The sequence below is a fragment of the Opisthorchis viverrini genome, assembly GCF_000715545.1.
Source record: "Opisthorchis viverrini unplaced genomic scaffold opera_v5_51, whole genome shotgun sequence".
In the NCBI taxonomy this organism is placed as follows: domain Eukaryota; kingdom Metazoa; phylum Platyhelminthes; class Trematoda; order Opisthorchiida; family Opisthorchiidae; genus Opisthorchis; species Opisthorchis viverrini.
Window position 1 is genome coordinate 1,475,234 of NW_008751707.1, and position 12,635 is coordinate 1,487,868.

The 12,635-nt window shown below is 45.5% G+C and overlaps 2 protein-coding genes across 2 annotated transcripts in view; both read left to right on the top strand.

The window, feature by feature from the left end:
* The window catches only part of T265_03535 (hypothetical protein), a gene marked incomplete at both ends in the record, with an annotated part of 4,208 nt that extends 3,976 nt beyond the window's left edge, over positions 1–232 (top strand). Inside the window, one exon of the mRNA XM_009168047.1 lies at positions 31–232. Coding sequence (XP_009166311.1) covers positions 31–232 — 202 coding nt within the window. The remainder of the gene's footprint in view (positions 1–30) is intronic.
* Positions 233–5,283: 5,051 nt separating this feature from the next.
* On the top strand, positions 5,284–10,328 carry T265_03536 (hypothetical protein; the record flags this gene model as incomplete). The annotated part of the gene is made up of 5 exons (XM_009168048.1): positions 5,284–5,529; positions 5,567–5,787; positions 5,823–5,883; positions 6,064–6,338; positions 10,015–10,328. 5 exons carry the CDS (start codon positions 5,308–5,310, stop codon positions 10,172–10,174), a joined length of 939 nt encoding a protein of 312 aa, XP_009166312.1.
* Between the last annotated feature and the right edge of the window lie 2,307 nt (positions 10,329–12,635).

The following is a 12,635-nucleotide window of genomic DNA, read 5'->3' on the forward strand; positions in this document are numbered from 1 at the left end:
CCTTGTGGAACGAAGTTCCAGCCAGTGTAGCCCGCGGGATCATTGCAGCACTGAAGCCCGACCACCACGTCAAGGTGGCAGCTTTAGGTCGGGCTCTCTAGGTACACGCAAAACGCGCACACCTCGCGTAGACTTCGAAAAGCTCTTGAACCCAGAAATCAAGCAAACCTATCGGAACCGGCTCCTCCACCACATGTGTGTTGGTCTAATTTTGGATGACAACAATCACTAAGATAGATGTCGAAGACTTTGCTCAGTGCTGCGATTTCCGTATGGGTACAACTAACCAACATCATTCAAGCATTGTATATCTGATAGGACCGTTGCTTTGCTGAACGTCCAGCGACAGACTCCTGGTCGCACCCACAACTCAACCTCGCTCATCGTCCGACGCTAATTGAAACTGTGTCTGTGCAGCCTGGGAAGCCTGGTGGGTCCGAAAGCCTGATAAAACGGAAGAAGCGAAAATTGCCTGAACTCTTCAGATTCTCCGATTTGATTCGTTCAACAGGTTGTCGGAAGCCTCTTGTGAGTGAAGTTACTAAGGATGACTGGCTGTCGGATATCCAACAAAGAGGTACGTTTGGTCTGTTTGGCAGAATCTGGCTGGCCACGTACTACTTCCAATCCGTACTTTCAGTCTTTGACAAACATAGGCTATGGACACGATGCCCTCTTCAGGACCAGTACTTTAGTGTATTTCTATTTTTGAAGCTTATTGTACCCGTGGTCACGGTGAACTTAATAATAATAGTAATAAGGATAATAATCGTTCAGCTGTAGTGCCCTTTCGACGCCTAGCTGCCATGCAACCCGAGGGAAGCACGAGGGCTGGGATACTGTCAAGTTGCCCAAGCCTAGACAGGGGAAGTCGAGAGGCAGAGGTCAGTAAATTCGCGCGAACTTTCCGGTCAGTAAATTCGCGCGCTAACCACTTGAGCCATCTCGCCTCCACGATGAACTTTCACCTGCTGCGCTCGCGAACGACAGTGTCTTTCTCGGCTAGTGTCTGTCTGGCCCATTTGCGTCTAATCAGGAGAAAGTCCCAAATAACTGAGCTGAGTGAGCTATTGTTGTTAATAGGCGGCGGTGTTCATAAGGGTCATCGGTCAGCAACGTTTTCTCGTGTGGTAGGAAGGGGTTGGGGAGAGACAAAGAGCTGTGTGGGCAAATGATACTTGCCGATTGCCCATCCCCTCGAAGGGGGTTCATTTGAGGCCTTGCATCTTGAGCCTTTGACTCAAAAGTCTGACCCACCAGGTAGTGTGAGGGTGTACGGTTTTATTCTGGGACCCCGCTTCTAGCCTCTGATTCAAAAGTCTAACTTGCTGGGCTGCAGGGGGTTGAACTTGTCCGAGGGAGCAGGGAGTTAGGCATTACTGTCTCACTTTTGATGCGGCTGTACACAGTAGGTTCCTTTTGAGCAGCACCAGACTCCTTGGTTTTAAAAGTATTTCGACCATATTGAATAATGCACCGGTGATCATGGTCAACCGTTTAGCAATCGGATTGTGCGGTTTTTAGGGCCGACCTTTTCTAGCCCGTCCTTCCTCGGGGAAACGCAGCATCGCTGCTTCCGTGAATATGGACATGCTGGTCGCTTGCGGGGAACACCTTGCCGGCTTCACACTACTATCGCAGAGAACAGTACGATTGTACTCCCCAGACCGCTTCGTAGCACGATTATTCGTAGTACGAAGCCCGCGGTTCGAACCCGCCCTCTGCCTCTCGACTTCCCCTGTCTAGGCCTGGGCAACCTGACCATATCCCAGCCCTCGTGCAACCTTCGGGTGGCATGGCAGTTAGGCACCGGAAGGGTGCTACAGCTGAACGATTTTTTTTTAGTACGAAGTCTCGCTGCGCTTGGTCTGACTGCTCCCCTTTGGCCATGTGGAGCTGAATTTGAGCCAGTCTAGCCCGCAGAATCATTTCATCACACAACCCTAACGAACATCAAGGTGACAGCGTTAGCTCGTGGAAGAACCGATATAGAAGGCTCTGGAAAATGGCTTCTGCTAACGAAAATAGCGGTGCCCTGTATCAACTGATACGAGTTATTGGTCCTAGGAAAGCAACGGACAGTGAAACAATAAGTGAAACAAATGGCTCGTTAATTCACTCGCAAAAACGTCGACTGGAAAGATGGGTCGAACACTTCGATCAGCGATTTAGCTGGCCTCCTGCAACACAGTCTGGAAATAGTGCATACGGGCGAATGAAATGCAAACCTTAATCGCCCGTTAGAAGACAAATTACGAAATATTCATACTGAAACGTGCGAAGGCACCAGGACCGGATGGTCTGTATCCACCCCTGTTCACAGAAGGCGGGGGATTCCTGGCGACTCATCCAGCAAAGCTCATTGGTGCGAAATGGAGTAAAGGAAAAGTGCCTGCAGAATGGAACAGGCAGAGATACGTGGGCGCTCTGTAAACAGTCGTTTAGCTGTAACACCCTCTCGGTGTCTAGCTGTCATGCCATTTGAAGGGAGCATAAAGGCTTAGATACTGCCAGGTTACCCAAGCTTTTACAGAGGCAGTCAAGATGCAGTAGTCGAACCACGGACGTTCCGGTCAGTAAGTTCGCGCCCTAACCACTGAGCTATCTTGCCGCTGTGCTTTGTGAAAACCACTGTGGTGGCTGTGGCACCAATGGTGCTCCTGGTCTTATCCTCCAAAGGTTGACTGGGGCGAGATGGCCCAAGTAATTAGAGCGCGAATTTATTGACCAGGAGGTCCGTAGTTCGAACCCGACCTCTTCCTATCGACTTCCCCTGTCTAGGCTTGGGCAACCTGGCAGTATCCCAGGCCTCGTGCCTCTTTCGGGTGGCATGGCAGCTAGGCACCGTTAGGGTGCTACAGCTGAACGGCTGAATGAGAAGGTCTATGGGAAGCTGTTGTCTGAGGTCACCGCATCACCCCTCCTCGTCAACTCCGTCAGTGCTGCTTTTATTGATGACTCATTACTACCCTCTAGTGCTTGTGGGGTCAAAGTGCTCCCGGGGCGTCCGCTCACAGATATCGAGTATGCAGAAGACATAGCTCTTCTTGGATCTGACACCGTCGTAACGCAAACAATATTAAATAACCTGACTGATTCTCCCTCATACGGTTCACAACTGCAAAGTGTAAAGTGCTGCTGCAAGACTCGAAGGGCTCATACCCTCGCGATTAGCCCACTGATCTAGTGGACAAATTTGTTTATCTGGGCAGCGAAAGGTAATATTTTCGTCCGGATTAGGAAGGCCAGAGCCGCTTCTGTGAACCTGCATCACCTGTGGTGTAGGTGTGACAAGTGTCGAGTGTACAAGTGTCAAGTGTCGAGTTTACAATGCTGCTGTGCGCTACATATTATACGGGTCAGAAGCCTGATCGCTGCGCGCCGTGGACATGAAAAGACTTTCCTCGTTTAAACGTCAGCATCTTTGGAGCTTTTTCTGAGTTCAGTGAGGAAACCGGTTCAGTAATGCTGAAGTACATCGAACAGTTTTCAGAAGAAATAACTCGCCCACGATAGGTGAATTAACTACACTTCATAGGTTGCGGTGGCTCGTTCACGTGCTCCGTATGCCATTCGATCGACTTCCTCGAAGCGCTCTTTTCGCACAAACACGGTGCAAACAACAAGGGGAGGTCACTCCACTTGGCAGCGGAGTATGAAACCCATTACCTGCAAACTCAGCTGCGCTGGTCTTAACGTCTCCCTGGACGGGCCACATCAATGACTATAGACATTATCAGACATGGACCAGTCGCTTCCTTAATGGCTCTAGTTCATCCAAGCATTTGACCGCAGTGCATAGCTCCCCTCCTCCTTGCACTCATGCCAACTAAATGTCCACTGACAACCCTGTATTTACGCATCAATTAGATCAGCTACCGCTTACGATGCGCGGCCATTTACCCCACCTCCCCAGATTATCGGTAAATGTAAATTGGGCAGCTATAACCACTGTACAGCAAGTACTTATCTTTTTACTGATGCTGATGACCATGTCTGTTGACTTGTCTACGAGCTTCTTCACAAAAGGTGTCTAATGAGACGTTTAGAATGTGTTCGAGAACGAGTTAGAAGAGAGACTGAGTTATCGAGGATAAACAACGTTTCACTTGCCTAAAAAGAGGCATGAAGGAACTGAAATGTACAGGCAAAGGCTCAATACCAGTATATGGGGTAAGTATAATAATAAGCAGACAAAAGTCATGACATCTAGCTTGGATGCTTGCTCTCTTCCCGTCTTGTTCACTTCCGTCGTGGATGGAATCACGAGGCGATCGCCGGAATGTCTAATATACGGGTGTTCAATTCGTTACTGGTGAGAAACTTGTCGGTTCGCGGTACACAGGCAACGTTGTCCTCATCTTTGAATACGAAGAGCGAACACAAGCATAAGTATGGGTTTTCAACTGCCATACAACGTTGGTGGAAGATAACCTTGTTAACGTATGGAAAGAGAGAGTGGAAGGGTAGGGAGTTAATTCGGAGAACCTTTATGTCCCTGAGGAGAAGAACCAGTTGCCTACACTATTGGGAACCACTCGTATAAACGCATTAGAGCATCATCTCGAACTAGGACACCCTCATCTGCATATTAATCCTTGTCTAGCACTTCGAGAAAATGTAAGCGTATTTGGTCGCATTATGGTAGTGTTTACATATCATCGTGCATGGCATCAACCTTGGAATGGACTCTCGAGTGTGTTATACGCAACCACACCTATACATTTTGGGTAGAAAAATAACTGTATGTGTCTGATAAATGCGGGTGCACCCCAACTATTCACATATGAGGTTTCTGAAATTGAACTAGATGACTTGCTTATAACTTCAGCCATACATCTTTTGATTCTGGTTCTGTCTGATTCCTTAGTAAAAACACGTCATGGAACAGGTGCAATTAGCGAACCCGCTGCAAAGCACGAGCCCATCATAAGTGGTGAATGAGATTTTAAGTAAGAAATTTATCATATACATACATATATATGTATACATAATATAGCTGGGCAATCCAAATGATCCCCTGGGAGACACCTGGTTGTATCAAGGAAGGATCGGTGGTCAGCCGAGTGAAAAAATCTAAAGCAGTTGCTTATGTCAAAGCTCAGAAATCTAGTCGCAACAATTTCAGTTATTGGCGAGCCCGCTTTCGGTTTGTCTTTGTGTCAGTCCAGTCAGAATTTTTGCACTCGCCTCTGCTTGGAATCCGGAACTAGGTTTATCTGATTCCACGAATACTCTTACTATTGTGTTCTTCTCCCTTTAGCTTAACTTGATCGCATTCAGAACTCGACTGTGTTAAATTCAACCATGGCCGTGCCTTTTATAAACCAAGATTCGGGTATTCTCGCCATGGTCGAGGAAGGAGAAGATCAAGCCCCTCGAGGAAATACACTGAAACTGTGGGGTAACCAACAAACCATGAATCTCAACACTATGGTGTACACCAATATCGTACAGTCCCCCTACTTCAAAGCTAACCTGATCGAATTGAGGACATATCACGAAGTGATTGACGAAATATATTACAAAGTATGGTGTGATTGGTTGTTTTTGGTTGATTTTCCAGGTCGAACATTTGGAACCATGGGAACGGGGTAGCCGTAGAGTTGGTGGACAGTCCGGTATGTGCGGAGGAGTCCGCGGAGTTGGTGCTGGAGGAATTGTGTCCACAGCCTTCTGCCTCCTGTATAAGCTCTTCACGCTCAAACTCACTCGAAAACAATTGAAAGGCTTACTAGACCATCCTGATTCCCCCTACATCCGTGCCCTCGGTTTCATGTACATAAGGTGCTTCTGTTCTTTCGGCTATTTATCCTTCTTAGATATTGTTTACCTCCAGAGGACTTTTGGTGGTGGTACGCACCGTATCTGGATGATACAGAGGTAAGCCAGTCCGATTACTCACCCTTCTTTTCGTTCTGAACAATCCCACTGGGACGGCAACGTGGTTTCGCGCGAAATTCAATCGCTGTTCGGATGCGCGTAAGAGTTTAGGCGGTTGCTTTGTTCGTACCTGGAAGAGTTCTTTGCCTAACAATTTCCCTCTCAATTTTCCATTTAAAGGAAATAGACGTCAAAGCCGGTGGTGGGAGTATGATGACTATCGGCTCAATGATCCAGCATTGGCTCACCAAGTTAGACTGGTTTGGAACACTGTTCCCTCGTATTCCCGTTCCCGTGCAGAAAAAGCTCGAGGAGAAGTTGCGTGCTCATGGTCCAGCTCCAACGCTGCAAGGTCCAATAGCTCCCACGGCTCATAAGGTTATCAGTCAAAGTGTTCGTGAGATGGACACGAGTAACCATAAGAAGCATGGACATTCTCACAAAAGCAAACACAGGTAGGTCATAATTCCTTCTTGTAGATAGCACTTTTAAAACTACCCCACAATGTGGTTACAAGATAATGGGTTGCATTTCTGACCATTTTACCAGACTATCTAGGGTTATTTGCTCTGGCACTGATTTTTAAATTACAGAGCAAAAGGATAGTACGGCGTTTTGAATACAATCCACTGAATTACTTTCACTTTTGAGACACGTGTGCATTCATTAGCCCTATCGAACAAAGACCGACTACAAGGAATAACCTAAATGTTCTAGGCTGGAAAGTGCCCCCAGGAGACTATCTGTACCGAAGACAGAGTCAGTTCGCATTCTATGCTGAAAAGCGAGAAGCATTGTGCAGCTGTTTCATCCTTGTCGGGAGTCATCAGCACTGCACATCTCACGAAACTCCGGGAATTCCGAACCTGCGATCTTTTGGCCATAGCCTAACACTGATCAGCTGATCAATGTGATTAGCTCGCACTGAACAACGTATAGCGCCACGCATTCACGGGACCTACCTCACCCGGTTACGTAAGTTGATTGGCTCCTCGAGTAGCGGTATCTCAGATGGAATTTTCACTCCTCTGATCTACTTGTAGATTGTTGGTAGTCTGAGGACATTTTAGAATTTTTAACGGGCACTTCATTTTGTAAGTCAAACCAATCTATGCGATCAAGTGTTCGAACTCCCTGGAGTTTCTTGAGATGTTCATTACTGATGATTCCCAATAAGGATGAAACAACTGTACAGTGTTTCCCGGACGTTCAGCATAGATTGGCTTCATCTACAGGACGAAATCTCCATTACAGATTCCAGAATCTTCTCATATTACGCAGGCATTCTAATGGGTATTCCTTCTGTACATATTGAAATCATATTTTAGGGTCGTAACAAACTAAAACTACTGCATCGTAGCCGTCACTTTGAGGATCTGTTTCTTTATTATGTGAGGATTCCTTACCAAAACAAGCAGTATTATCCTCGAAGAAACGAGTGACTAGTAGGGATCAGTTACCAAAGCGGGTGAGCTACTCCGTAGCCAGTTGTCCCTCAGATAAGCCCACCCCGAGAAGCCACTCCTACGTAGGTGCATTCCATTCAGACACCCATAGGATTTCGTTTGAAGTCAATATGTTTTTAGAAGCTACTCACTCCCAAATTTACCTCAAACAAAGACTAACTCTAACCGGTCCCCAGGAGCAATATTCCATCCCAACAAAGACCAGGATGGTTTGCGCTTTTTTACATCCAGACATGAAGTGTACACATGACTGATGTAATTACACACAGGTTTACTTTCCAAATAGTTGAGGCCCGCAAATGTTATTTTGAGCATAAGTGCTACAGTGTTTCCTCCAAAATAGACCTCTTCAAAAGGCGCATGCTATTCATAGTGTGCTACTCATAGTAGCACACCGTCATGGACGAAATTCGACTTTGATAGTCTCATGAGATATGGGAACTCGGTGATGTACATACCATTGGAAACTTGTGCTTCGCGTGATAACCGCACTGAAGTGTGAATGTCGACTGAGTAAAACACACGCTCCACTCGTAAGGGAATTTCTGTACTTTTTGTGGGCCAGTGGTTCGTTAAAGTTCGGCTCACCACTCTTAAGCGCATAGTCTACGGCACCATCACTCCCCATTTTATATATAATACGTGAAATCCAAAAGCATAATTGTTAGAAAAAACTGATGCTATACATTAGAGTAGATCCCCCCAACATCCACCAATTGCCTTCTATGCACCGAAGGTAGCCATTGTCGGATTCCAGGCTAACCTTATACTAGGTAATCCAACACATCGGCATTCACTCAAAAGGACGTTGTTATCAACATCACACAAGGTTTTTCAGTCAAAGCTGCCTCGTGAATTTTTGGAAAAACTGATTTCCGTTGTTCCAAAAGTTGGTGATGCAAACGGGCAATCTGTAGTCAGCACATGGCTGAAGTGGACACTCCGCTGTCCACGTGACCCTTGTCTGTTTACAGACGAACACACAACCAAACCTACTAACATGCGCGTTCTTGTTCCCAGCGATCACAACGACATCTGAGCTTCTAGCCTGTTGTAAGAAGTCCATAGAGCTCAGTGATTAAGACACTAGCTTACTGTTCGGAGGTCCGTGGTCCGAATGCAGCCTCAACATTTTGGTGCCTAGCTGCCACACCACCTGAAGGAAGTATGAGGGCATAGATAACGCCAGCTTGCCAAAGCGTAGACGTATGCTTACGTCTATGCTTTGGCAAACTGGCGTTATCTATGCCCTCATACTTCCTTCAGGTGGTGTGGCAGCTAGGCACCGAAATGATTCTTACGAACTAGTGATGAAGATTGATTCTAAAGCCAGTTTTGCCGTTGGTCGGTGTTCACGAACGTTTTTAATTCCGGGGTCATCGGAGCACTTTTCAGGCAGATTATGACCGAATCAGGGAGTAATGAATCATTTTGTCACGTACTATTCTTTCTCCTCGAAGAGATCCCAACTTCCCGCTTCAACTATTTGTGTGTCCTTATCATATTTAAAAGTTCGAGTGTTTTCCATTCATGGTTGGTGTAAGGGTCTCGTGTGTACATTTTTTTCTCATTTTTAAACCTTTCCTATGAATGTCTCTTACGTATAACGTAAAAACCCTGTGTGATCAATATCTTTCTTTCTATTTCTATTCTACTCTGTTCCATATAAATGGGCTCGACGGTTAGACCTCTGTTCCATATCGAACCTATTCACCACCAGTTCGCACCGTATACATCCTTGAAATAGCATTGAGTGTGCATCGAAATGATGGCTGATCGGAACAGTGTGTCAGATACAGCCTTTCGGTATTACTTAGACCAGTGTTTCGATTACTTGAAGCCAGTTTCCATAAACTGAGGGAACACACTGCTCTTCGAGGAAGGGATAAAGATAAACAACTTGCGTTCATTTCGATTTTTTTCCTTTGATGACCTGTATCCCACCAGTCCCCTAACCAAAATGGACTTGACCGTCCTCTGGTACCATCAAATTCAAATATGATATTCACATAATGTTTCCTTTTGGCGATTACATTGATCAAGGCTGCACAATGGTCGAATCAAGGAATTCATATCGAGATTGTATCATCGGGTTCTTCAATAATGTGAGCATACCGATTCCATCTTACAGGTGCAGGACTAGGTGAGATTTGCCGAACAACAAAGGTAATCATCTGTCTGATTTGGCATACGATGCTTGTGTTTAGCTTCTTTTTTCTTTTCTTCGGCAAATTGAAGTGTACGTCATACACCAAACGTTTCTACTGTGAATAGAGCGTTTAATTCTCCCATAGTTCTCTTGTTTCCAGCTATAATAGTGTCAAGATCACACCTCGGGGTTGTAAGTTCGATTGAGACTCTTCGTGCAGTTATAGGAATCCGACAAATACAAAATGGATTCCCCTAAATCGATAAACAACCATTGATCGAAACATGTGTTCATTATTTTTGAGTGTATTTACTATCAATTCATTACAGAAGGAGCAGTTTCAATGTATTGTATTTGTTAGCCGTGTTTTCTTCATCTGAGCTGGTTCACCCTCTATCAGGATTCTTAAAGTTCATGGCTCATTTGCATTGGTTCATTGCCGTTTGCAGCTCCTCACAATTTCTTCGAATGATGGTATAGACGTTTCTACATGTCTAAATATCTCCCTCTTTTCAGTGATCGTGAACGTCATCGGCATCATGGACGCAGATCCCGCTCTCGATCTCATGAACGTCGACGGTCAAATTCCCCACGCGGACGAGAAAGTTCGTTCGAGCGAGATTTGAAACGTGCCCGCGAGAGACAAGAACGTGATAGACGCCGAAGCAGAAGCTAGTTTTCAAAGCTAGAGTTTACCGGACCTTTAACTTTTAAGGCCACCATTCTGCGATTACGCTCTTGTATATTGCATTTTTGTCCCCCTGCGTAAAACCGGATGGATTTACCCAATTGTATTCCCCATTTATTGTATGATAAATTTCTGTTACCAGCTGACCCTGATTCTGTTCGACGTAGAATCTGGTTTTCATAACTAGTTTGTTTGACGGTCTCATGAAGGTCCTTATTGAGACTTCATTCCGCTAGCAGCAGTAAACATTGATTTCGACTGTCAAGTGATAACATGTAAATTCGAACTCACTGAAGCCTATGAGCCATGGTTAGTTTCCATTCGGATAATCATGTGTGGAACATTTCGGAGAACCGCGAATGGGGTGCATATGTGACTATAAGACAAGTATGAAGTAACTTGCTCCTTTTTTAGCGATTGATCTGTTCGGCGAGCTTGGCACTTGGCTTGGAAACGTTTCGTCACCATACGAGGAGACACTATCAGTGAGCAGTTGGGTGGGTCCCACCGGACTGCGCACTGATGACGTCTCCTCGTATGGTGACGAAACGTTTCCAAGCCAAGTGCCAAGCTCGGCGAACAAATCAACAGCTACCTGATCAACAATCGATATACTCACCCGGGCTACCAATATTTCAACATATTGCTCCTTTTTGTGGCACTCGATTTAGTGCGTCATCTGCATGCCTTACCAGATTATCATGGAAATTTCACATAAAATCAAATCAGTCTTAGTCAATGGAAAAAGTGAGAGTGGTACATCTCTGAGAGAGACAACAAGATGTCTGTCCAGTGGGAATGTTTCTTCGTGGCTGTGGCGGTGGGTAGGACGAAGTGTATCACTCGAATCCTGTGCCGAAATGGCGAAATTCTATTTGTGCTCGAGCTTACGAAACGGCGCTTGTGAATCTGTGGCGAAAGGCCCCTTTTCCGGAGATCTTTGTTTCACATATCTCCGTACCTGTAACTGAGATACTAGCGCAACGAAGTTAAATTGTGTATCTGTCGTCAGTTCGCATTTTCTGAGTCCTTGCTGATGAAATACATCTTTTCTGCCCAACTAAATTGATATGAACTCGGGACGATGTAGATCACCACGAGATTGTATTTAAATGACAAAACTTCTGATCACTTTGAAGTGAAAAAATATGTGTTGTGCGTCAGCTCATCCAGTCCAGCTTTTGATCAACATGAATGTGGGGAGATAGCAAATCAAAGATTTTTGCAATACCAATCGTTTAACGTGACAATCGGTACCAGGCACAGTCGATGAATACGGGGATTTCCACTTTGGGACCAGAAGTCTACCATCTTTGAGGTTCACCCGTCTAAATGGTCATAATGGGGTACAAGGCCCCTTTCTACCAAAAATATCTGGCTGACATGAATTTATCACCTCAGGTAGTTCTTTGTGAGGATCGCCAATGCGTCTAACGCAGTTACTCTTGTAAAAGAGCTCAGTATTGTTTAGCTACACCATCTCTTTGATGTGCCCTACCCAAAGAGGCAACTGCTAACTCCGTGTCTCGATGTCCGAGTTCTGTGTAATCCATTTCCAAACAACACGATAGTTACATCTTGGTCCGATCGACGATAGCATCACATTTCCCCTCAAAATGCTCATGAAACTTGATTCACAATGGTCTCTTTCAGGAAAGGCGGCGCAATTTCGACCCCAGGGCAGGTATATCGTCACATTTACCCATCGTATTGATGGTAGAATCAGACGTGCAACCTTCGAGTGGTCATACGTACCTAGAATCTAACAACCTTGCGTCATATAAATTTAATCCTCTTGCACTTTGCTGCCAAAAGTAACGGTTTGGTTTATACCGGGGACATGTCTTTCGCAGTTACGGCAAGCAAACCAGCGGTCTTGCATATAAATCATCCATTCTCACTAGCCGTCATACCTTATTGTTGGTGGCTTCACAGCTTGAGGCAGCATCACTCATTATTTGACATTTGTCTTTCCGCGTGAGTCCTATCAACAAAGTGTCTTGTTTGAGCTTTTTTTTCACAGGCCAAATCAGCAACGTTTCCTAAACAAGTGCAGCACGATCACCAAGTTTCCGCTGTTTTCACAACACAAGCCCAAGAAAAGTTCTGGTATGTACCGACTAGATTCGTGAGGTCTTGGCTTCACCATCAATAGGACGACGGTCTATCGAGAATGACCCCTTCTTCGAGGAGTGGACTCCCCCAGAGAATGCAAGAAGCCCCATATGCTAGGCTTCGTCAGTTTCTGTATCTGGCGAGACAGGTATCCGTCCTATCAGGTAGACGACCACTTCGCTTCCGATGTATTAAATTAAACTGCGGCGTCCCTTACACATCTCACGTTATCCTGGATACCACCTTAAAGTGCCAGCATTCAAAGGACAACAATACTGATATTTTCATACCAGGAGATTCCAATTTTTATAGTGGCTCAAACATTTACTTGTAG